This window comes from Lytechinus pictus, chromosome 13 (genome assembly GCF_037042905.1).
Source record: "Lytechinus pictus isolate F3 Inbred chromosome 13, Lp3.0, whole genome shotgun sequence".
In the NCBI taxonomy this organism is placed as follows: domain Eukaryota; kingdom Metazoa; phylum Echinodermata; class Echinoidea; order Temnopleuroida; family Toxopneustidae; genus Lytechinus; species Lytechinus pictus.
In genome coordinates this window covers 16,323,537-16,348,561 of record NC_087257.1, presented here as the reverse complement: position 1 = coordinate 16,348,561, position 25,025 = coordinate 16,323,537, and the positions used below count along the sequence as shown (strand labels likewise).

The 25,025-nt window shown below is 37.4% G+C and overlaps 1 protein-coding gene across 2 annotated transcripts in view; it reads right to left on the bottom strand.

Annotated features, from left to right (window-relative positions):
- The window catches only part of LOC129275066 (PDF receptor-like), a 34,724-nt gene extending 10,020 nt beyond the window's left edge, over positions 1–24,704 (bottom strand). The window contains exons 1-5 of one of the 2 annotated variants that reach the window (XM_064108679.1): positions 24,587–24,704; positions 9,603–9,730; positions 6,996–7,099; positions 4,574–4,727; positions 1,838–1,991 (exon numbers count right to left, since the gene is read on the bottom strand). In XM_064108679.1, coding sequence (XP_063964749.1) covers positions 1,838–1,991; positions 4,574–4,727; positions 6,996–7,099; positions 9,603–9,716 — 526 coding nt within the window. In that variant the 5' untranslated portion in view covers positions 9,717–9,730; positions 24,587–24,704. Of the gene's footprint in view, positions 1–1,837; positions 1,992–4,573; positions 4,728–6,995; positions 7,100–9,602; positions 9,731–11,688; positions 11,858–24,586 lie in introns of those variants that run through there. The other variant, XM_064108680.1, reaches the window with a different exon arrangement.
- Between the last annotated feature and the right edge of the window lie 321 nt (positions 24,705–25,025).

Here is a 25,025-nt window from a genome sequence, read left to right as displayed (position 1 = left end):
ACTTTCCAAATATTGGGTAGAAAAGGAACATGCATGTTTGCTGGGTACCCCCCCAATATTGGGCAAATGGCATGTTTGAATGGTAAATTTCCACACAACATTGCACAAAATTTACAAAATATTTGGCATCTTTTTACCCAACAAACACCCATGTTCCCATCTTTTTTAAGATTGTATATACAGGTGTATAATCTAAGAAGTCATGCGTTGCCATGCAGCCTCTATATAATAAGCTGCATCTCAATCCTGTGCATGTGACAACGGTGAGGGGGCAGGAGGGGGAGGGAGGTACGCATGTCAAACTTGCAATTCTTGATCTGACATAAAAACCTGAATATTTTTTTTTAGGCGTACGCGATTTTTAAAGTCAAACTTCTTAATGACGAAGGCCTGCTTCTATTTTTTCCGGGGGAGTTGTGATGACGAATGTCTTAAGTCTTTACGTTTGTGGTCAGCTATAGTATTGACGACAATAATACAGAAATGCCCAAGAGAAGAAAGTCATAACATAAAAATAAAATAAATATATTTACAAGGACGGAAATCTCCGATTATGCATTTTTCAAGTCTGTTCCCTCATGGACGGGGTTGGAAAAGAAATAAGAAAAGTTATATAGGCTTCGGGATATCTGTTACACTTATCTGCAAATAATCAACCACTTAGAATGCAGGTCTAAGCGAAAATTATCCGAACAAAGATGGAAACGTTATAAAAAATAAACATCAATAACATTTTTCATCTGATATCATGGCAAAGTATCACTGTTAAAGGAGAAGAAATTTGAGGGGGGGGGGGATCATGGACCTATACCGATAAATTTAGATCTCTTGTGCTCCTTTTATCATGTTTATGGCACAGCTTAGAGCTAATTGGGCTCATTTCCGTGACTCGCCGTCGGCAAATTCATCAGATTTCTGATAACTTCTATGCCCCGTAACACAAAAGTTAGCGATTGATCGTACGCTTGATTTTCACGATTGATTGTACATTGCAGTTAATGGAATCAATCGTAGAAAAATGTTCTACAATCATTGCTAAGTTTTGTGTTACAGGCCCCTGGACCCCGTCTCACAAAGAGTTACGATTGATCCGATCAGCCGTAGCTCTATGGAAATCCATCAATTGTCATATTTTGTTTTACAGGAAATTTGCACAATATCATTAGTAAACAAAAAGAATAACACTGGATAAAAAAACAATGAATGCATGAATACACAGCAAATCTAGCATATATTTTGAACAAGCATTCATTTTAGACGTTGGCGTTGCTGGCTTTCCATAGTTGTGGTTGATTAAGATCAATTTAAACTCTTTGTCAGACGGGACCCTGGTGGCAATTTCAACATATTTATATTAACAGGCGATTCAAACTAATCCCTGGGAAATCGAGGTGATTTATTTACTATTTACTCAGTAAAAGAAAGAAATACATATATCGTAGGGGCTAAAAAAAAAAACCACAATAAACAGCAAAAGAAGAGACAAAATTGTCTCTTCGAAATAAGGACGATTTTTTTTTCATGATCCCTTTTTTCCTTTTAGTTCCTCAGTCGACCGTTGTCACTAATCTAATTACCATTCTAAAATATGTATAATCATATAAAAATGAAATGAATTAATTATACCCCATAACCACATCAAATCCCATGCACATCCCAAAGAATAAAACCTATTATTTGGATATGTTGGTGTTGCTGCTTTACGTGAAAAGGTATTAATGGATGCATGAGTGTATAAGAAAATAGAGAAAGAAGTGAATAACAATAAGAAGTAAATTGAAATGAATCAATGATGCACAAATCAAAATATTTGATTTGGCATTTCGAATTGACTCACCCCATCCGATGATGTAAAAGAGGACGAACTTGGGCGTTCCAAACACAGCAGAAGAAAGTAATGTATTGAGGTAGATCCCCTCTATGAACATCCAAGCGAAGGTGCATATTCTTGTGTATTCCCGCAGAACTTCAAACGTTTTACAAAGTGGCGCCTGCGGGGATAGGAGAGAATGTAGTGAAGTAGAACTTTACAGAATGCACGACGGTGTATACGAGTACACAAAAAGGAAAAGAAACATTGAAATATAATGTCGCAACATATCGGAATGGCCATGTCCATTTATACGCAACACTAACAAACAAATTAACTAATTTACTTAAATAAGTAAGTAATTGGCTAATTAACAAACAAATCATTTTACTAACGATCTGTAACGAAGTAACTAACTTAACAGCTAACTATTTAACCAGACCTAAATCTTTCCTACTGACTGATACTAATCTATGTGCCTAAAGTAAGCAAGTAATTTGCCTAAAGTAAGTAAGTAGGTAAGTAAGTAAGTAAGTAAATAAGTAAGTAAGAAAATAAGTAAGTAAGTAAGAAAGTAAATAACAAATTAAACTAACTTACTGATTAACTAATTATGTGACAAACTGTCTGACTCATGAACTAACTGAATGGCAGGCTAAACCAACTATCTAATCTATTTAACAAACTAACTAACTATCTAACTAACTAACTATCTAACTAACTAACTAACTAACTAACTAACTAACTAACTAACTAATTAACTAACTAACTAACTATCTAACTAACTAACTAAGTAACTAACCAACTGACTGACTGACTGACTAACTAACTAACTAACCAACTAACTTAGTAATCAAGTATTAATTGATTAAGTGAGTTTTCGTCTACCTAAATTACCAGGGATACCACACTGTAATAATATAATGGGTAAAATTTTAATCAGCACGAGGGTATATATAAATGTGTGTCCAACCAATTTGGGACAGTATTTTACCCAATGCGGGATAAATAAACATGCCCAATGTTGGTTGGACACATGATTACCCTCATGGAGCATTGTTACCCAATATTTTTTTTTAGAGTAATACGGAATAACCTTTCAACATGTTAAGCCAACGACCCATGAATTAAAAAGGCCTATCAATTATGTGATAAAAACATGTTTTTGCAAACAGGGAAAGACATTCTCTTGAGAAATAGGCCCTATCTAAAGAAAAAACCTCTGTAACTATTTGTATAAAAGTGTGATTTGTGTTTCATAACATAATTGTCTGCCCACGGCCAGAGACAATCCCTCATAGACCAATTTCTCAAAAATAACGTTTTCTCAAGAAGTATCATGTTTCAAAATTTTCTTTGTTTTCTTTCATTTTGTAAAAGTTCAATAATTCACCCGGGACAGATTTAACACATACCCAATAAGGCGTACCTTGAAGCGGAATATATAGAATCGTGCAGTGAATATTGAACAAAACATTAAAGACCATTAAAGAAATTGTGATTTCCGTTTTGTGTTTTCTCGTAAATTAAAAAAAAAAACTTGCTTGGTTTTCGTGGAAATTCCTAATCGGATATACCCCTCAGAACATGCTGATACAAACAGACTATAATGGGATTATATTGGGACTTTAACTCCAGTTTAGGTACAAAATTATTTTACTTTCGTTTATATCAAAATAAGTGTAACATAACAGTTTATAAACACAACGCCATTAAAAGATGAAACCTTCGTATAAGCTCGCATGGGAAAATAAAGAGAAGGAGCAAATCTCCAAATCAAATTATGTTTCACATTCTGTTTTCTGTAGGCAGTAAACAGGTCGGTGTAAAAAAATAAACTTATTCTTATTTTTTTCATGACTTGGGTTGGAAGGCCTTGTTTACAACCAATTTTTTGGATATGAAATAAAAATCGTGGAGAGTAGAAATATCACTGTTTGGCAGACAGAAGTTTGCCAGCTTTTTTTCAATATATTTTTGATCGATTCTTGCTATAAGTACCACTTCCAACTCTTTTGCAAAATGATATAAGGGGATCAACATTGGTAAGACGAATCTCTTACTGCTAACAACGAAATCATTGCAGGACGGGTGGGAAAAAAGTAACACCATTCCATTGCTTATATTTGCGTTAGCGGGGTATACCCACATTTCCACAGCAAGTATACTGCAGAAAAGAATAGTGATAAAACTACACAACCGGCAGTCTGTTTGTTATTTACTTTCTCACCATTTGGTACTTTGTTTAAATTCAACACCTGTGTGAGGTATATATCAAAATCAATCTACGCATGCTCAATTCTATCTGAGCCCTAAATTTCCTCAGGAGTGAGCATGCGCATATCATTTTTGTTTCCCTTCCGGTTGTGATTCCGAAAGTTTCGTGCCGATAAAAAAGGTACTATCCACTGGCGGATCCAGAGAGGGGGGGGGGGGGGGGGGGGGGGGGGGCACAGCCGGCCCATGCCCTTCCCCTTTTGAGAGGCACAATTAAAATTTGTTATGCAAAAATGCCGTTTCAGAAGTGTGCCCCCCTTTTGAAAGTGAAGACCTTTTTTTATCTGCTCGTCATATTTTTTCGTGGACGAAATACCCTTGAGTTTGGGATAAACCCTTTTTTTTTTTTTGCTTGTCCAATTTTTCCTCGGATAAATGTGCCCCTCCCATTTCGAAAAATCCTGGATCTGCCTCTGGTACTATCTCTATTCAAACAGGCAATGGCACAATCAAAACCCCTCCCCATTCTATGAGGGTTTTACGTACCACATTGTGAATACTGTTATGCCTCTCGTATCCTTGCGATGAGGCAAGTTTGCTGTTGAAACGGTCCACACCCAGGATGATCTCGATGGTGAGGCGGAAGATGAAGGCGATGAAGAGATGCTGATGGATCTTTGTTCGATGGCATCGGAGATTTCTGAAGAATGTATGAGGGAAATTATAATTTTTTAAACAAAGTCTCTTTATGTAGTGCTGGATGGATCGCGGATAACATGGTAATTGTTAATGTATGTGGGGTGTGTAGGTGTGTACCCGGGGTGTGTGTGGGAGGGGGGGGGGGGGGTGAAAGTACCTTTTAAACCTCTTTGTCGGTTCTTGATAAATGAAAATAAAATACTTCCCAAATCACTTTGCTCAAAAAATGATAAGCTATAGAACAAAAGTAGATAAAAGGAAAAGCAAAGGAAGTAGTTCCCAGATATGAGAAAGGAGACAACATATCAAAGTTATCACCTAAATAAATGGAAGGATGGGGGGGGGGGGGCGGTCATCTCATTAATGGGACTCAAATAGGTACAATGTGTGCTAGGATGGGGGGGCTGCACTCTTAAAAATATTGGGTAAAATTGCTCCATGAAGGTAAATATGTGTCCTGCTAAAACCGGGCATTTCTTTTAGGCATCTTTATTTATCCAGTGTGATGACAATTTTGCCCATTCTAAAGTAATTGCTGCTTATTTCTTATCCTTACGGGACAATATGCTTCCTGCTTTGAGTAAAATACTGCACCAAATTGGTTGAACACATGATAACCCTCGTGCTGGTTAAAATTTTACCCAATATTTTTTGTTGCAGTGTGCACCCTGTTAAAAAGATTACAGTTCCCAGACGGTGGATCTCAATTTGTGGAATACATTTATGCAATTATCTGCACACTGTTAAAGTGTTCAATTATTGTAAATCTCATTTTCAGAGTGTCACGTGAACACACTGTGAACTTTTGTAATACAGAGATGTCCACACTTTCAAAATTGTCTCAAATGGCTGATCATGAGCGTATCAATACTTCGAATCGAATTTTACACAGTCAATTATCATGATTAGAGTGTGTTCCTCGGGCAAATAGGCCTAACATGATGACATTAATGAGACTAATACTAGTAAGCTGATGCTTTTCTCCAGGTCATCTTTTATGTCTTTTATATGTGTTTTGTCTCTCCCTGACAGGAAACAAGGTGGATACGTACACCACTTCTTCCTCATGCTAATAATTTCTAAGATTCCAATGGTGTAAACTCTTCTGACCAACACAGTGGGCGTACAAACTGCATTATCTCGTAGCTAATATGCGTGATTGGGGAGCGGAAATTTGTGTATAATCAAATCTTATTTTTCTAGTACTCTTTCTCTCCATTTTAGTCAATCTCTAATCTATTTAAATGATTTCCCAGTCTTCTTGCCTTCTATTCATATCTGTTAATCAAATATTTCTCCTTTTTTTTCGCACGACGAGATTTCAAGAGCATAGAAAGTGTGTTGAAAATGCCCTTCAAATGACAAAAGAAGACAGCTGGAAGGTCTTTGTCGAGAATTAGTGAACCAGAACAGCAGTTTCGAAGCTGACGAAATATTGCAAATATGTCTTTTGTCCGGAGTCATTGATTCACTGATGTTCGACAAAGACTTCTTGGTTGCTCATTGTCATCAAATGCATTTGACAATACATTTTCTATGTTCTTGAAAGCGTTCTGCATTGCGGTGCGTAAACTTCCTATTGAGCGAAAACTAAAGTTTTGACAAAGTTCTTCCACAGGTCATAAAACGTATAAAAGAGGAAAAGAGAAAGAAAGAAATTTACCCCTGTTTCTGCGATAGGCCCTATTCCTAAGTAGAACGGAAAAAGAAGACAAATTTAAACTCAGTTGCCAATTGATTTTTCACTTCGGATTCCCTTCTATGGCCGTAAGCCCGCGTATACGTTTCGGTGTAGCGTTTCGTCGACGCGGGAAGGAGTAAACATTTTACAGAGTGGAATTGATGTCTAGTTAGGGGTGTAAGAGCACGGCTGTCACCGACAGGGCTAGGTTGGGGTGTATAGCTAGCGTGGCTTTCACGACCAAGGTTAGAAGCGATATGGATGTCAGAAGTAAACATATTGCTCGTCCTTGACTTTGAAGGGTTGATATTGTTCTATGATCTGTCAATGAATCCTAGTATAATGACGACTATTTACGACGAAGGAAGGACACATCTTGAACATTATGACTTCAAAAGAGAGATGATACAACATTGGTTCGAGTCTGCAGTTGCCGCTGTAAGGAATAAACTGTCTATCACACCTCGTATTTTGTATCCAGAACATTTTTTTTTAAAAGAATCATGTGATGGCTATAAAATTGCACAGGAATTATTTAACTCCATCTATTATGTAGAAACTAAGAACACTTAAAAAAAAAATTCTTACCTGAAATAATAGAAAATGAATAGCGCCACCACGAGTCCGGTCCACGACAAGAAGAGACCAATCAATTCCATTAATTTGGCCCCATTTATAACACTGTTATAAAACTGTAGGATGATAAAATGACAACCCAGAGTTGCATTAAAATGAATAGCAAATGGATAACATAGAACATGACACTGAATATGAACCAATAAAAGCATATAAAAGTATTAAAAATAATTTTATTTTTCATTTCGCAATTGGATATTTCTTCTTAGATAGATAGATAGATAAATTGTTTATTTGATAAAACTCATACATCATGGCGGCAAAGCCGAATTGTGATGCATTTACATAAACATTAAAATAAATCAATACATTAAAAATGGAATACATATCATTGATATTCTTTTTTGATATTCTTTTTTTAAAGCATTTTGTCAATAAATACAAAAACGGAAAGTATGTGATAAGAGAGGAAGGTAAGGGGAGGGGGGGGGGTTGGTAAATATTCGTTTTCCTCTACTTCTCCCTCCTCTTCTTCTAGCAACACCTTTGTCGCAACCCTCTTCTGCTGCTGTAATACTTTGGTAAGAGTGTTCTTCTCCAAACATTTTCGTTAAACAATTTATATCCATCTACCCCCATTTCCCTTCCTTTTCCATCATCCCCGTTATCCCCACTATCATTCTAGTCTTCCCCATTATTGCTTATTTGGTTTTCGTCATTTCCGTTCGCCAATACCTCGTTCCAATTCTGGTAATCTCTGATCTTCTTTTGTACATATCAACCTTATTGAAAATTGTCTATTCGTCAACACCGTACACTTTCCAATTAGAATATATTGACCTATTTACATTCTTGCCACCAACTGTCTGCTTCTAGTCCGTTCTGTAAATTAATTATAGATTATTTGCATCTGACGCTTCTTATGTGGAATCACCTTTTATAGTTTTTCCCCTTAATGGTGAGTAAATTAATTAACCTAGTTTTGTGTTTTTGGTGGAGGATCCTTAGGTATATAATACAATTTAATAACTCAAGAGAGGCAATTAATGACCATTTAGCCAATTCTGCACAAAAAACACTGAGTAAAATTTTACCCAATATTGGGTAGAAAGGGAACATGCATGTTTGCTGGGTATTTTTTTTTTACCCCATACTGGGCTCTTTCAACGCAACATTGCGTAAAATTTACAAGATATTTTTACCCATCCAACATGCATGTTCCCATTTTACCCAATATTGGGTAAACTTTTTTTCAGAGTAAAATCACATCAAGCCTTATTTTGATATTGTGTTTTCCGGGTTAGGTAAGATTAAATAGTTGTTAACAACTCCGGAAACCCACCACTTTTATTTTATTGAGAGGAAGTTGTACTTTTACAGCATGATTTCAAGGATTTCTTTGATTTCCTGATTTATCATTAGTTGAGTCAGCTTTGGATTTTGCGACGCAGCTTCTGCGACGAACTTAATTGGCCAAAAATGCTGGTGAGCGCATGCGCAAGAAAAAAAGTGGACCTGTTCTGCGCAAACGCATAACGATATGACTGGTGAAATAACTGAACGTCATATTACGTCGTCGTAATTGTCAAAAAATGTGTGTGTGTGTGTATGTAGGAGAGGGGTTATATGTAAAAACATTTTTGTCTGAAAGATCACTATAAACGTGTAAGTAAAAAAACTCTGTCTGAAAGATCACGTTTAAACGTTACGCCAAATAAAACAAACCGAACCATCGCGAGTCCACCAAGGCTGCGGATAAAAGCAATCAATGATTTTTATTTCTCGAAATATGATATTGTCTATTTTTACGATGATTTTGATGGCCCTGTAATAAGCATGTCGCCTGTGTGAGTCAACAACCACCCTCTTTACATCACGAGTGTATCGATTCAACACTTCATTTAAGGAGGAAACTAGTAGGAGAAACCCTGTACGTATGGTGTACGTGTAGTCACACTTTCGTATTTTGTCTTTTAAAAGATGCAATTCTTTTTAAAAATAATGAGAAAATTAACAATACACATTTAGAGCCATTAAAACATTTTGATGTTTTCTTGTCAACACGCATTAAGAACCATTAAAAACATTTAACGAAAGTGCACTCGAACAGCAAATAATAACACACTTTTAAGGCCGTCAGCTAATGGAATAAACGTTTATATGATTGCATTCAGAACAATATAAAGTTTAAAGATAAGTCAGATCTACAAACAAAACAGAACTTAAAAGCAAACTGCGAGGAAACTTTTCATTGATATTCGGTCGGATCTCCTAGCACAATCACACAATCATCGAACACTACGACGGAGCACCGTATGTTGAAATAGTTATTTGAAAAAAAAAGTTAAACTTACACTTGTGTAGAATTACTTGTGTTGTGTAGTTCATATTGTGAACAAAACTTGCCATCATTAAAGGGCATACTTTGCGTATATCTGAGCGATAAAGACTCGCTTTTACGAGGGCAAAGTTACGGTGGTGCAGTCACATCGACAAAAACCGATTCAAAGCGATCAAAACCATTACGCTATATCCAATGCCATACGATCGGTCGGTTTGGATTCGGTTTCGTCGTTGTGACTGAGACATGATGATTGATGAAAGAAGGAGATAACATACCTGTAATTGTGCTTCTGTTGCATTGCGTGTAAACGATGTATCATCTCGGCCTATATTCTTGAAACATTGCCGGTAATTAAGCCCCTCTTCCCATGTACCATCACTCTCACACATCCGAGTGAACGATTCTAGCAGTTACATGAAAAAAGGAAAAGGAAAAAAAGTTAGTAAACTAATTAAAGAGTAAATGAAAACAGTGTAAATCCACTTCGAGCAGTGTGTGTGTGTGTGGGAGGGGTGCCGGGTAAAAATGGCAGAGGTAAAAATGGCAGAGGTAAAAGTGGCAGAGGTAAAAATGGCAGAGGTAAAAATGGCAGAGGTAAAAATGGCAGAGGTAATAATGGCAAAGGTAAAATGGCAGAGGTAAAAATGGCAGAGGTAAAAATGGCAGAGGTATAGATCATGACATGCTACATCAACAAGGAAAAAACAAAGCATTTACGGTTAATGTCAGTCATACTTATTGACCTTGAATGGACTCCTATCGACGAAATGCGTATTATGAACTGATTAGCTATTATTTGGATTTTTTCATCATTTAAGGCCTATACTTTATCGTTCATATGATTAAACTCAAACATTTTCATGCCAAAATGATTTCAAGTAGTGAGCGATGAAAGGATTTATCTTGGCCAATTCGTATAGTAGAAACGCACATACATACCAAACGAATTTAAATGTAAACACCACTGTGCGCTACCATTAATCACACTGAAATAGACATATTCGGGGTTTTCTTTGAACCAAAAACAGAACAGAAAAATAAGAAAACGTTTTGTAATAAAAGTAATTTTTCATATTTACCGCTGCCATTTTTACCTCTGCCATTTTCCCTTTGTCATTTTTTACTTTTGCCATTTTTACCTCTGCCATTTTTACCTCTGCCATTTTTACCACTGTCATTTTTACACCGAGCCGTGGGGGGGGGGGTGATAACAATATGGTCAGCTGAACATTTATTTTTTTGGGGCACCCCCACATCAACATGATCAAGGGCTAAGTATACATGATAAACGAGACTGTAGCCTATGTACACACTATGTATTGTCTTATTATGTAATTTTAGTATATAAAGGCTTGCATACAACCCATTCCATGTTGCCGTCTTTTTTTGCCAACCATTGTTTTTAACCATCGAATTCTTCCACGTAATATATGCCTTTTTATTTCAACAATCTGACTGAAACAAAGTGACTGTTGATATTCGTTTCATGCCCCTACCCCCATCATACTCGATCTCCCTATCACCGGCGCCGTCTCAGTGGCCTGGAGATCGATGGACGGGGCAAAAGTCCGATTATGATCGCCTTCTTCCCGTCAATCCTCTTTTTCGACGTCATCGATCTCGACATAGCTCAAGGGGAAAAAGAATCGCATTTCGAGTGATTTCCAAGAATATGTGGGTGCAGTTTATAAGGGAAAAAGAGGAAAATAGGGGGAAAAAATGTTTAGTCTTGGTCATTCACATCAAAATTATATTCCTCGCCAACCCTGCTAATACTAACATCATGGTAAAAAGGTTTACCCAATATTGGGTAAAATGGGAACATGCATGTTGGTTAGGTAAAAATATACCAAATATTTTGTAAATCTTATGCGATGTTGCGTTGAAATAATCCAATATGGGATAAAGAAAAAATACCCAGCAAACATGGATGTTCCCTTTCTACCCAATGTTGGGTAAAATTTTACTCAGTGTTTTTAGAGTGTACATATGTTTTTAGAAAATATCATACTGTATTCGTGTGTGCCTTTGATGTTTGTTTCATTATTGCATCAGGCGTTGGGTAATTTAGGTTCACTGGCGGATCCAGGGGCCGGCTGTGCCCCCCTTTTGAAAGTGAAGACCCCCTTTTTTTGCTTGTCAATTTTTTTCGTGGGCGAAATGCCCTTTATTTTTGGTTAAAACCCTTTTTTATGCTTGTCACGTTCCTCGGGGAAAATGTGCACCCCTTTTGGAAAATCCTGGATCCGCCCCTGCTCAGGTTAATGGTCTAAGTGAAATTCACGGGCTTTTCTTTTTAAAAATAAATTTGCACGATGATAGTTTACTTCGATGATAGATCAAAATGCAACAGAGTGTTACCTGTACCGTTGTCACGACATACGCTCTGGCGACATGTCCTCCAGTCTTGACACCTCAGATGGTAAGGGTTAAAGTAATAATTGTACTAGAGTTTTTGGTTCAGAATAAAGTAAAAAGTAGGACTCGGTTTTATGTATGGCTTAACGTGTGGATTTTCCATCCGAGCAATAAGCCCGTTCATAGTTCCTTTCTGCGCATGATCAAAAGATTCTGCGCGTGATCAGACGAAGGTCATTGGTACTAAAGTGACATGGTGGTTTAAAATCTAATTAGATAAGCACCAACTTTGATGTCTTGATTATTCATATATTCTTTTGAATTTTGTTTTTCATTTACATCCACAAAAAACAACTATGCGTCCACGAACGACTCTTATTTCACAGTTTGCCAAGTACATTGTGCAACATGCTATGATATGCATTCAAATTAGGAATGCAACAAATACCTTTATAAAGTGTTCATTGGTGTGCTATTCTAGTCACCTGGTCTATTCAATTTCTTCATCCTGCAACGTACGGCATGCTTACGTAATATCTTGCTTTGAAATCTGCCTATCATAATGAAAGAAATGAAAGGTCATTTGACCAAAATTGTCCATGAAGTAACTACGAACTGGTCTATTGTCGCCGGAGCAAATGTCATGGAACAACATTTTACACCACCTTTTAATGTGTCTCGAACAAAAATGAGAATAATCGAATGACACACCATATTATTCAAGAATAAAAGTCCAAAGTCCAAGTCGGATTTAACTTTAACTCAGGTTTAAAGTTGTGGTTTAAGTATGGATTGCCAATTGTTACATAAATCACTAACGATACTGATATCATATTTCAGCTCATTTGGCTCTAACATCATTCATAATTGTCTAGGAAGTATAAATAGGTGATTGTCTTCACCATCGATGAATCACGAAAGAGCACAGTAAATATAAGAAACATACGACGTAATAAAAATGTTGACACTTATGGCTTCCCATAATTTTAGCACAAAGTTAGACCATGGTCTAACTTAAACCTGACTTCAGAATACGGGCCCATGTGTCTAGGATTATCACTAAAACAAAATGATTGATTTATTGTACTTCGAAAACATTACCGATCATAAAAAATAAGGGTGTTTGCCTGTATAGTGAAGGGATAAACGATATAAAGTCTTATGGGGAAGATTGGTCCTATCTCATATGTTAAATATTTTCAATTTTTATTTCATTATTGAATAGTTATCGCCACCATTTTTATAGATAACCCTACTTTTGAAGATAAAATCATGAAGGGGGAAATGCCTACATGATATCAAATTTCGCGATTTCTTTTATCACTTAAAGTCTCAATCATGGAGGTGCCGTGGCCGAGTGGTCTAAGGCGCCTGACTATACATGGAAAGTCCGGGGTTCGATCCCCGGCCGCGGCACCTATGCCCGTGAGCAAGGCATTTAATCTACAATGCTCTTTTATCCTGCTTTCAAATAAATGGAAATGCTATATGCATTATTGGTAACTAGGTGTGCACTTGTTTGTTAAAAAAAAAAAAAAAAATCCTCGCGTATAATAAAGAATGTATACGCACATCAATCTGGAATCAGAAACTGTATAGGGTATACACATTATCCTTCCAAGGATTTACAAATAAATACGTGTCTTTCCCCTACAGATTTTCTAAAGAAAGGTGCTGGGGGAAATTGATTTTTTATTTCGCAAACAGTGTTTTTTCCCCGAGATAGACGTGTCACAAAGTTAAGATTTCTAAGCATGTATCTTTAAAACGAGATTTGCCCGTGGCTGTTAAAATCCTTTGCTGGTGTTTGATATTGTGCACGATGTCAGGATTACTTATTCCGAAAGAGGATTTATAGGAATTCAACACAGGAAACACGTCAGAATACATAATGGCATTAATAATTAAAGAAAATACAACAAAGGTTGGAAAGAAAGTGGGCCACTGGGGTAAGACGAAGTGAAAGTGATTTTTTTTTATAAACTCAAAAAAAGTTTAGAAATCTGACTTTGATCGATAATCCCTCCTCGGTTTTAGTGAATATCAATGTGTAATTAATATTAATTAATAGAGCATTTAATTCCCTATAAAATGATACCCTACATGATATGATTTTGGTTCACATGGAGGTGCAGTGCCTTGAAATGTGGGGCAAGGTCAAAATTAAAAAAAGTTGCAAAATGACACAATATTGAAAGTCAAATAGTGAGTTTCTCAGCGGTTTCTTTTCATTGTTTTCATGCACCTCAACGTCAACATTAACATGGAATCAAACACACCTCTGTACAAGCAAACACACAACAAACAAACATGCATGGGTATTTCAAACCACAAAAAAACAAAAACAAAACTAAAAAAATGAAGAAGCATGGGCTTGATTTGAATGGATTGACCCTTCATCACTATTTCTGCTCGTTTTGCAGCTTTTCAATTCAGACCTCACCCAACACTTTTGAATCCTGCTCTTTTCGTGATGGTATGATCATAACAAGCATAGTATCATCTGAAAAAGAATTAAATGATCTTTTGAATGATGTCAAATTTGCATTGTGTAGAATTGGGAGTTGGGAGAAATTAATGGCCAAACACAGATTTCCAAACTTTTTTTGAGGGGTTTATATAAGATGGTCTTTCTTGACCTTTAGTCTCCTTGCTGTTGTTTGCTTGCTGCTGCTGTTCTCGTTACAGCTGCTGCTGTGGGGATTTTGTACCTGATTGCTAAGAAAGCATTAATGCTTGTAAGCAAGCAACCAGAGGACCGACGGCTTAAGGTCCTCTCCGAAGGACCTGGTAATGAGGATTAATGCCTTACCAAAGGGCACTAGCGCACCAAGTCGAACCCGGGTCACCAGAATACGAATCCCCCGCTCTACCGACTGAGCTATCGCGCCTCCTCGTTGTTGTTTCTTGTTGTTCTTCTTCGTTTTCTAATTCTTCTTCCTCTTCTTCTTCTTCTTCTTCTACTTCTACTTCTACTTCTTCTTCTTCTTCTTCTTTATCCCCCCTTTTCTCCTTGTGTCACCTTTTTTATTTCTCTCCCCCAGACTTCCTATTCTCCAAGATGGAGGCATGGGCCCACATCCTTCATCCCCCTCCCCTCCCACTTTTCAATTTTCTCCTATCTGTACATACCAACATGTCATACATGTACTTTAAAGTCCGTTCACCTTTAATTTCTCCCCTCTCTCATAATATACCTTACTAAACCTTACTTTCCTTAATAAGTAGACAGTACGCTGAACAGTATCTATGAAAATGACAAATTTGCTATGCTTTAGTTATATTTCAAAATAAGCCTTATTCTTATCCCAAGATATCTTTAAGAACATTATGCTCTCCCGTAGATGTTGATTCGTTACTTTTTTCATCTTTTGATCTTCCCTATATATGGGTAAAACTCGTTTAAGGGAATCCATTAAAGATATCAAATGTCTTAATGCCTTCATCACTTTTAACGATATTTTTCATCATCACTCACTGTCCCCCACAGCATGAAGACCATCTTCATTGTATGTCCGGATGCCTTGGAGTCCACGTCTCTCGAATCATGGAGAAATTATAAAATACTCACTTGTCAAGAAAAATCCCCAGAGGACCGAGGAGATTCGAATCTAAATCGGATTGGGATGAAGTCTTAAATATTAGATTTACCCCAATTTACACTTTTTTCTCTTCTTTGTACGGTTGTATGTCTGAGGTAAAGGAGGGTATCTCACTGAGGGGTAAATGGTTATTGTGAACGTAGCGAATTTTAGACCCACCAGGGATAGACCCATTGGCGGCGGAAGCCAAAAAAGCAAAAAGAAAAGGTTATCAACCAAAATTTTTTTGTGGGTCCACGCAGGAAACAAAATTGACAAGCAAAAAAAAAGAAAAAGAAAAAAAAAGGTTATCAACTAAAAATTTAGGGGGGGGGGGGGATCGTCCCCCTCCTCAAATTTAGGGGGGGGGGCAGGTCCCCCGTTCCCCACGCTTCCGCCGCCTATTGATAGACCCCGTTCTCATTACACTTTCTAAAACTAATCAACTGGAAACCGGTTCAGGAAACCAGTTTGGAAGATCGTTTTGCCAGCATTCCAATTTGATCACCTGGTTTTCAAAATCACTTCACGTAAAGCGATCTTGTTGCTACAGGAACGCTCTCAGTGTGGTGACACGTTTCGCGCGAAATTTGAAACCGCAGCGTAGGGATTCTACACACAGTGTGTTGAGAAGCGCGCTCAAAATGTGCGAAGAGCGCTTCCCAAAGAACGGTTCTGTCCTTCCTTACGCTAAAACCAGTTTAACGAGGCAAATAAGGTTGCAAAACTTTCTTAAAAGGTTCCAAGAAAGTTCGTAAACTAAATGATTTTCATTTTCATTGACGCAAAGAAATTTTTAACATGTTCAAAATTTATTTGCAAATCTATTTTTCCACAAACAGTTGCCATTGCAATCGCAAACGGTTGTAGGACAATATCGGTGAAGTTCTCTTTTCTTGGCCAGCGATAGCGACCAATGATCACATGGCTCCCGTACAAAATTGACCCACTGATTAAAAATGTGCGTCGAGCGCTTGCGAACATATATCTATGCGTTTTGATGCATTTTCCCAAATGAACTTTTCTGACGAGTGTTGCAAACTCTTGTGAATTTTTGCGGTAACTAAATTTGTTTGCGAACTGCATTAAAACGGGAAGAGACATGTTCGCAAACGTTCAACGCATATATTTTGATCAGACTCTCATTTTGATTTCCCTAGAACAGGGAAGTAAACAGACCAGATGATATTCTACGATCTGATAAAAGTGGATCCGTATAAAACAAGGGAATTAGTTCAAACACAGATATTGAAGTATATACTACACACTGACAAAAAAATCAATCAAGTTGGGAAAAAAAAGAGCAAAATTTTAACCAACACTGGGCAACATATACTGTCCACACAACTGTTGGTTATAATCTACCCAATTTGGGTAATAAAAACTAATGATTGGGCAATGAATTTGCTCAATGGGATAATAATTGCCCGGAATATATATATATATATATATATATATATATATTATACCAACATATACATTACCAAACACAGTGGACAGTATTTTGCCCAACATTTTAAGTGTGTTTACTATGTCTTTCTGAAACTAACTTGACAGCATGGTGACTGGAGTATTTTTGTTTGTGTATGTATGCGAGTGTATGTAGGGATGCGCGGGCGTGTGTGTGTGCGTGAGATAGATAGATATATATGTATTGTATATATATATATACATATATATATAGAGAGAGAGAGATAGAGAGAGAGAGAGGGAGAGAGAGAGAGAGAGAGAGAGAAAAGCAATTGAGACTAAGATGTAGAAACCATGGATAGATCAGTACAATCAAAACACAAGCGGGAATGACTAATGCAACCAAATATGATGGCAACAAGTGCTAATCCTTGTCCCAAATGGCGCCCACACTCAGGATTTGTCTGGCGCGAGCGTAAAAATAATGATAATGAATAAAAACAACAATTTTAAAGCAAAACTCAAAATCGGACAATGTCCACTTAAGGAAAAAAGTAATTGATATGAGCAATCTTTGATGGTCAGGCAGTCATCAGGGAAATTTGCCCAAGTTGATAGATTCCTATTCTTGTCTGTTCGGCAAATTGGCTTGTGTTATCCGAGAAAGCTGGCATGATACATGATATCTTGATAAAAGACGAGTCTAACCCCCCTCATCTTATCCCTTGTGGAAAGTCTTGCAATCATGATAGGCTGTTTACCCTTAACCTAAACAGTGAAGTGTGGCAATAGAGGCCCATGGAAGAGGGTGTTCAGATGGCAAGAAGAAGAATATTTTGTTGCCGACGTAATGACGACGGGAAAAGAAGGAGAACACGATGAGTAACAGTTATTTTGGATGAGGTATGCTCTGCGTGTATGAACAATACCAGGGTAACCACTCCTGGGGCCCATTTCATAAAGAATTGCTATCATAGCAAGTTGCTATCATAGCAACTCTGGTAGAATAGCAGCTTTTACTTGCTATGCTAGCAACTTGCTATGCTAGCAACTTTGCATTTCATAAAAGCACATTCGCTGGAAAGTCAGCTTGACTTTCCAGCTATTTATTTGAATAGTCATGTACGAGGCTGATTAGGGGGAAATCCCCTTTCTCTCCAGTTTTTTGTTTTCAATTCAAGTCAGAAGTTTTGGTAGAAAGCACTGGCGGATCCAGGGGGGGGGGGGGCACAACCGGCCCGTGCCCCCCCCCACCTTTGAGAAGCAAAATTAGAAGAAGAAAAATTGAAAGAGAATATTATTATTTTTTTGCTTATTAATTTTTTCGGGAGCGAAATTATTATTTAGCAGCTGCAAACAGGGTCTGCAGCATAAGACTAGCAGTTGAAGCAGAGTGATGGCTCTATGGCGATAGTTTGCAATTCTAGAAGAGAGTAAGAAGAAAATATCTATTTGTCACAGGTTGGCATAGCATTGTTTCTCCATTCTGTAAGTTTTCAGAGAATTGATTTCATTTAGCCCTATACCAGGGAAAAAATTATTTAAAAAAGGGGGAAAATTTATTATTATTGCCGGTCGAAATTTCACCTTCAACAAATTTTCTACCGTACAAGTTTAATCCCAGTCCCACACTTGACTATTTGTGTCGGTAATGCAAGGTTGTATCAACAACAAGGCAGGCGGCGGCCCACTGCTGGTGCAGTGCTGTATGATCACCCTGAAGCAAGTAAATTTGTAGGCTCTATGCATGAAACATCGAAAATGACCTAAAAAGATTATTTTTGTTCAAAATGGAAATGATTTTTAAGTTATCGGTTTCAACGGTGAATAACCATTCAGTAAATGGATTCAACAATGCCATGGCCACAACTTTTTTTTGTTGAGAAAGTCAGAAACAGAAAAAAAAAGCAATCATTTTTTTATCGCATACATTCGTAATTCCGAAGCTTCATTATTCCGAAGGTTCGTTAGTCCGAAAACGAAGTGAGGTTCGTAATTCCGAATGTTCGTTAATCCGAAAACGAAATGGTTAACGAACGTTATTTCGTTTTCGGACTAACGAACCTTATTTCGTTTTCAGATTAACGAACCTTCGGAACAAAGAACCTTATTTCGTTCTTGGATTAACAAACCTTCGGAACATCAAACCTTATTTCGTTTTCGGATTGTCGAACCTTCGGAATAACGCCACAAATGTTCGGATTAACGAACTCTTTTACGTTTTCAGATTAACGAACATCGAGGTATAGGCAATTTACGTGTTTCGGAATTACGGACCTTCGGAATTACGAAGTGTAACATTTTTTATGGCCTAGGGCTTTTTTAATTTAGGCCTTGCATTAAACACTTCCACATAATAGATCTACCTTCCTCTATTTTTTCCCACAAGAAAAAAAATCCTCTCAATTTTTTTTTTTTTTAAGTCTGTCTATAACTTGCCTCCCTTTTTTTCCCTTTGCCTGCCCTGGGAAAGACTGAAAAATTTGCTGTTTCGGAGGAATTTTTAGAATTTTTTTTTTTTGGGGGGGTAGGTAGAACAAAAAAAAAGAAACAGCATTTCTACTAGAAAGCATTACATTAATATTTTCTTTATTAGCATTATCGCAGACATTGCTCTAAATATCTGTTCTCTTGTAAGAGCCCTTTGGGCATGCCTGAGCACAACGTACACCATTCTTAACAATGAAAAACCCTTTACAGTGTCAACTTGACGCTCCCCCATGACCAGCGTCAAATATTTAACCCTATTTGACGCTCCAGTAACCATACTTGTCGCTCCAGTAAAAAGTTGACGCTCCTACTGGAGCGTCAACTTTTTATGAAATGCGCTGCAGCGTCAAATATTTAATTTGACGCTGCAGGTGAAAATTTGACGCTGTTTTGGGACTTGACGCTGACGCTATACCTTTATGAAATAGGCCCCTGAACAGTAAAAATAAGCCAGTCCTCCGTGTAAGGAAGTACAGGGAGATGACGAGTCATATGTAGAAGTAACAGGGAATTATTGAATAAAAAAAACTCAATATTACCAAGGATAATATTATTCTACCTACCCTGGGCGAACACTTTAGTTATATAACTGATTTAACTGATAATCTTATTATTGCCCTTTTCAGGTCTAAATGGGGAGCGCCAGGCTAGATTGAAGAAGGTCATATTCTCAAAGTCTTAACTCAGCCTGTGATTGAACCCATGGTCTCCAGTTCGTGAGGCGGGCCCTCTACAACTAGCATGGCTGAACTGTCATAGCTGCTAGAGAGTTGGGACCAACTTCCAGAAGAGAGAGAGAGAGAGAGAAAGAGAAAGTGAGTGTGGGGCATAGAGTTAGGTTTATATAACTCTATGGTGTGGGGCAAGAGAAAGGGGGGGGGGGTGCGCGCGCGTGTGTGTACTGTTCTTCGGGGAGAGTGTGCGTATGGTGTATGTCTGGCGTCCGTGTGTATGCTTATGTGTTAGGGTGCGTAGTGAAATGTGTAAGAGTGTATGAGTGTGTGTGTGAGATAGCGGGAGAGGGAGAGGGGATTGAATTGGAGAGATATCGCAAAGATCTTATAGATTCGATTATTTCATTTAGAGCATTATTTTCAGAAGTACATCAAGAAATCGAACGTGAATGTTCGATGCTGGAAATAAAATTACGCATCACGCACGAAAAAAAATGATTCACATGATAATTTTAAAAGATGGCGCTCATCATCTGGAACTAAGGATTAGAACATCATCCATGTAAACACATTGATCGAGGAAAGATGATTGTTGGAATCAGTCCGTCGCCGAGGACATTTTCCCAGGGAATGGGAATGTAACAAAAACAAGTTACTGATTACCAGAACAGAGCCTTGACGCATCATGAAGATATTCTATTTTATAGTTTTTCAAACGATTGTGGAATCACCTCGGCGTCATGATGCAGACAAATCAAGATGTGCTTGATCAATATGTCTAGCTAGGATTTAAGTATGATTATTGTTCTGAAGACATCCCTCCTCTCTTTATTTCTTTCCAGTAGCTTCAAAGATCAAGTGTATTTTTAGGTAAGAAAAATGGAAATTGTAAAGAAATGTGAGAGACGCCGGCTTCCATCCATTAGTATACAAATACATGCCTGCACTTTGTCGAGGATATACAAAACAATTTCAGTGTAGGTCTATCTCAAAATGTTGATGGTGGTCTTCGTGAGCTAACATGATACTGTTTCATAAACATATTCGGAAGACATTCTGTCGGACCTAACACCTTTCCTCTATTTTAATTGGCTGAGAAGTAACTTTCATAATGGTAAATGCCAGAAACATACTTTGCCCCCCCGAAAAAAAAAATATCCGACTAGTCCTACATTGAAACGCACCCCTGATCTCCAGGTTTGTTCAAAGTAATGTAACCCATCTAAGGCATAGATGGAGGGGGGAGGGGGGCCTTGAGGAAAGCTGCTATGTCGGTATATCTTTGTGATAGTTTCTAACCGGGGATATAATCGAAAAAACAAAACCCACGAAGAATTTATGTATGGCTCTAATTTTTTGCTGTTTCATCCAAACATTCCGTCGTTCTGACACGGACCTACTTGCAGAACTTTAAGAAAATCTCACTTTAACTGTCGAATAGACCGTTCTCCACCTTTGAATATCGAGCTCAGAATACAGGACGATAGAAGATCACTCATTAGCTAAAGTGGGTAGACATTGATGGTAATAATGATTTATTCATCATTACAATTAGTTCCTATTTCTACTTGATTTTCATCAGCTTGTGAATTAAAGAACAGATTTAAGAAGTGAGTTTAAAAGAAGAGCCGGGGAGCTGTATTCGAAGAGGGTGGCCGCTGCGATGGCCTACTTTTCTATGAACTACCGTTTAATCATTCAAAAGTTCATCCAAATCTGTTTTGAAAGTAATATTGTTATATACTTCCAAACGCTTAGGGCGGTTAGGAAGTTTTAGTTCCCTGAATACTATTCACTTATAAATAGCAACTTGTTTTAATGTCGATTGTTCAATGATTTCATGATGGATAACTGTTAACCTGTATATCAAACAGATTGGTTTTAAGTACAACATACTTCACAACCATCTAGGAAACTGCGAGAGAGAAAGCCAACAACCCCCACAACCTTTTTTTATTCTCTCCATATATCAGCATGGAGAATCCCCCCATGAACGCCAAGTAACTACGATTTTTTTAACCTTATCGCCATGTTGAATTTAGTCTACAAAGTTTTGAATCTAATTTGAACACATGCTAGTGAGATGTTAGGAAGGTATCACTTTTGCTTTATATATATATATGTATCTCTTTTTCGTTGTCAAGTTTTTTTTTTTTTAAACTGGGAATTGTACGGTGTCTTTCAAAATACTCTTACACTGTGCTGCACCCACAAATCATCCTGATAACTTTCCGTTGCATGTCGTCAAAATATTCAGTTTCCAGGTGCCAAACAAACGATGATCCTCAACAAACAACTGTATATTCTTGACAGACATGAATAAATAAATCCTTCTATAAGACCTATCTGGGGTCAGCTAATCTTAATAGATTCGGACAGATTGCAGGATTACAGGACGACAGCGCAGTTGCATTAAAAACTGACAAGATTGAAGGAAACACGACAAGAATTACAGGAAAAAAGTTACAAGTATACACACGAACCATTAAAACCTTAGTAACAAATGACGCAATGTCGGGTTCGCATTCATGGTCTGAAACCATCACGATAAAAACAACCCGTTTTCTTTCCACCTTGGTCTGTAATTTATCATTCCTAGAAGGTCTAAATTCAGCTTTGTCTACGTTATTTTCGCACTTTTCAGAATTATTAATGAAAAATTGGTTAATAAACAGTTCTTCTAATAGTATGGATTTGTTATACCAAGTGGGTATCACACTTTAACCGGTATAAGTAGTCTTACTGGAAATTAGACCAAAGAAAATTCACTGATCACAGGAACTGGTCACGCTGGTTGTAGACCAGTGAGAAATTAAGTGAATATAGTCATGAAAACAGTTTGCTTATAATCATATCCCCAATCCCTTATCTAAAACACATTCTAGCACAAACTAGGTAATAAACATGACCAAAATATTCATGGCCCGTTTTTCCGAAAAAAAAAATCAGTATTGATGCTCGCGCGATTTGGTGATATTCCTTAACCTCATTACTTGAATCTTGTCGTTTCGGGGATAGAAAGTTTCCATTTTTGGTTTGTGACTACAAATTAAAACTTTTTTGTCAGTCGAAGGTTAACAAATATATCCTGGAAAGCCTTACCCTTATGCGTTACCATTTTGATTGAAAAGGCGAATGACGAAAATGCTGATATTTGAAATGTGTTTTCGTTCGTTTTTTTATAAGCTAATTATCGTACCTGCAATACTCCAGAAAGTAATCACCACTCAATGTCATTTTCTACTTATCTAATCCTGTATGACAGTACACGAAAGTCAACTCGAAAACAGAAAGGTCAAATTGTATGGGAACACTTGCCTTGATCAACCAGGGCTATTATTCTATGCTACAGTCCCCATACCCAACAAAACAAACACAAAAAGATAACAAAACAACATGTAAAACAACCAATCAAAGAACTAGAAGACAGTTATATCGATCAAGAGAAGAAACTTGACGAATTATATCGACGGAAGTGTGATTATATACCTAATTAAGTGAAACAAAATGCTAATGTTTCGAGGGGCACTTCTAACGCTTGACAGGCTTGAGGTGCGTACACAATGAGAGATCGAGATTCATTTCTTGTTTGTATTTTGCTGATGGTGATCAGAAATAAGATAAGGAATATGGCTTAAGGTTTATTAATCAGATGATAATTTTTCATTTAATTGTTGCTGTTCTCACATATTTATTCAAAGTCACACATAAGATGTAACAAAATGATGGAATATCTTTAAGTTTAGCAATGTGTTGTTAGATCCAGCCATTGAGCTAGTAAAATAACCCTCCGGTTTAAAGGAATAAGATATGTCCACACTTTCTATTGTGTCGAAGTCATGAACACGTTGGTACGATAAACGAATTCGTGAAGATTGATACTTTATGCCCAGAGGTTAAAAAACACGAGGACAATATCAGTATTTTTACCCCGCGATCCTTTAAAAAGAAAAAAGAAGAAGATAATTTCCAGGGGCTGAGATGGATAATGCTGGCGTCTATATCCTTCTTCATTTTACCTCTCCATTGAAGCTCATTTCTTTTTTCATTTACCCTCTTTGTATTGTTCAGGAAAATTACACTGCAGTTCTCGAGGAATGTATTTATTCTAAAGGCTCTACAGTAAAAAGTTCGTTTAAAACAAGGATTTGTATTTGACGAAGATTAATGCTATGTGAGGTCGTTTTCGCACCGCGACGTAGAACGCTTTCAAGAACATAGAAAACGTATTGTCAGATGCCATTCACGACAAAGAGTAGCCAAGAAATCTTTGTTGAAATAAGGTGAATCAAAACAGCAATTTCGTCCTCGTCTCTGGGCAAACGACATATTTGCAAGTATTCGTCAGCTCCGAATCTTAGGACGAAACTGCTGTTCCGGTTCACAAATATTCGACAAAGGATTATCAGCTGTTCCTCGTGGTTCCTTGTCATTCTGACGGGTGTTTTCGATACACTTACTATGTTCTCGAAAACTTTCTTCGTCGCTGATCAAAAAATTGCTAACAATATTCACTAAACGGACTCCAAACCGGCAATAGCTATGGCTTGTGACGATCGTCTGGGTTCGCGGAGCCAGGGTGGCCAAACCCTATCGAGAAAACCGGGGGGGGGGGGGGTGCTTTCTCGAAAGCTTGGGTTGAGGGAGGGGAGTCAAAAGACCGACCATTGGTCGATCTGGATTCGTTTCCGTAGGTGTGACTGTTGCATAGAGAATAAAATAGGGGCGAAAAGGAGATACGCTTACTTGATGGATCGATTTGTGGAAAGATTGGTGGACATGGCAAGGTTGCTGATTGGTTGATTGCGGTGAGAGGCCAACATACGGTCTTGTCCCATTCTGGTAGGCAATAACCCTCTTCTGGTACATCTGTGCAAAGATGAAAAAAAAAAACAAAGAAGTAAATGCAATGGTTTATACACTTATAGATTTGTATACTTATTCATATACTCTGTAATCCGAGGATGGTGCTCCAATCTATCGACGGATCTAAGCCCAGTCGAGTACAGTTTGTAGCTTTGCCATTCTAGCTATGAATCTGTTCAATATCTTAACATCTATCATTTCATTCTTGACTTCATTAATTGCATTTTGTTAATAACAAAAAATACATAGAATTCGAATTCTTTATGTGAAGACTCATTTGGGTTGTTAAGAAAAGACAATCTTGGTATTAAGAAATAAA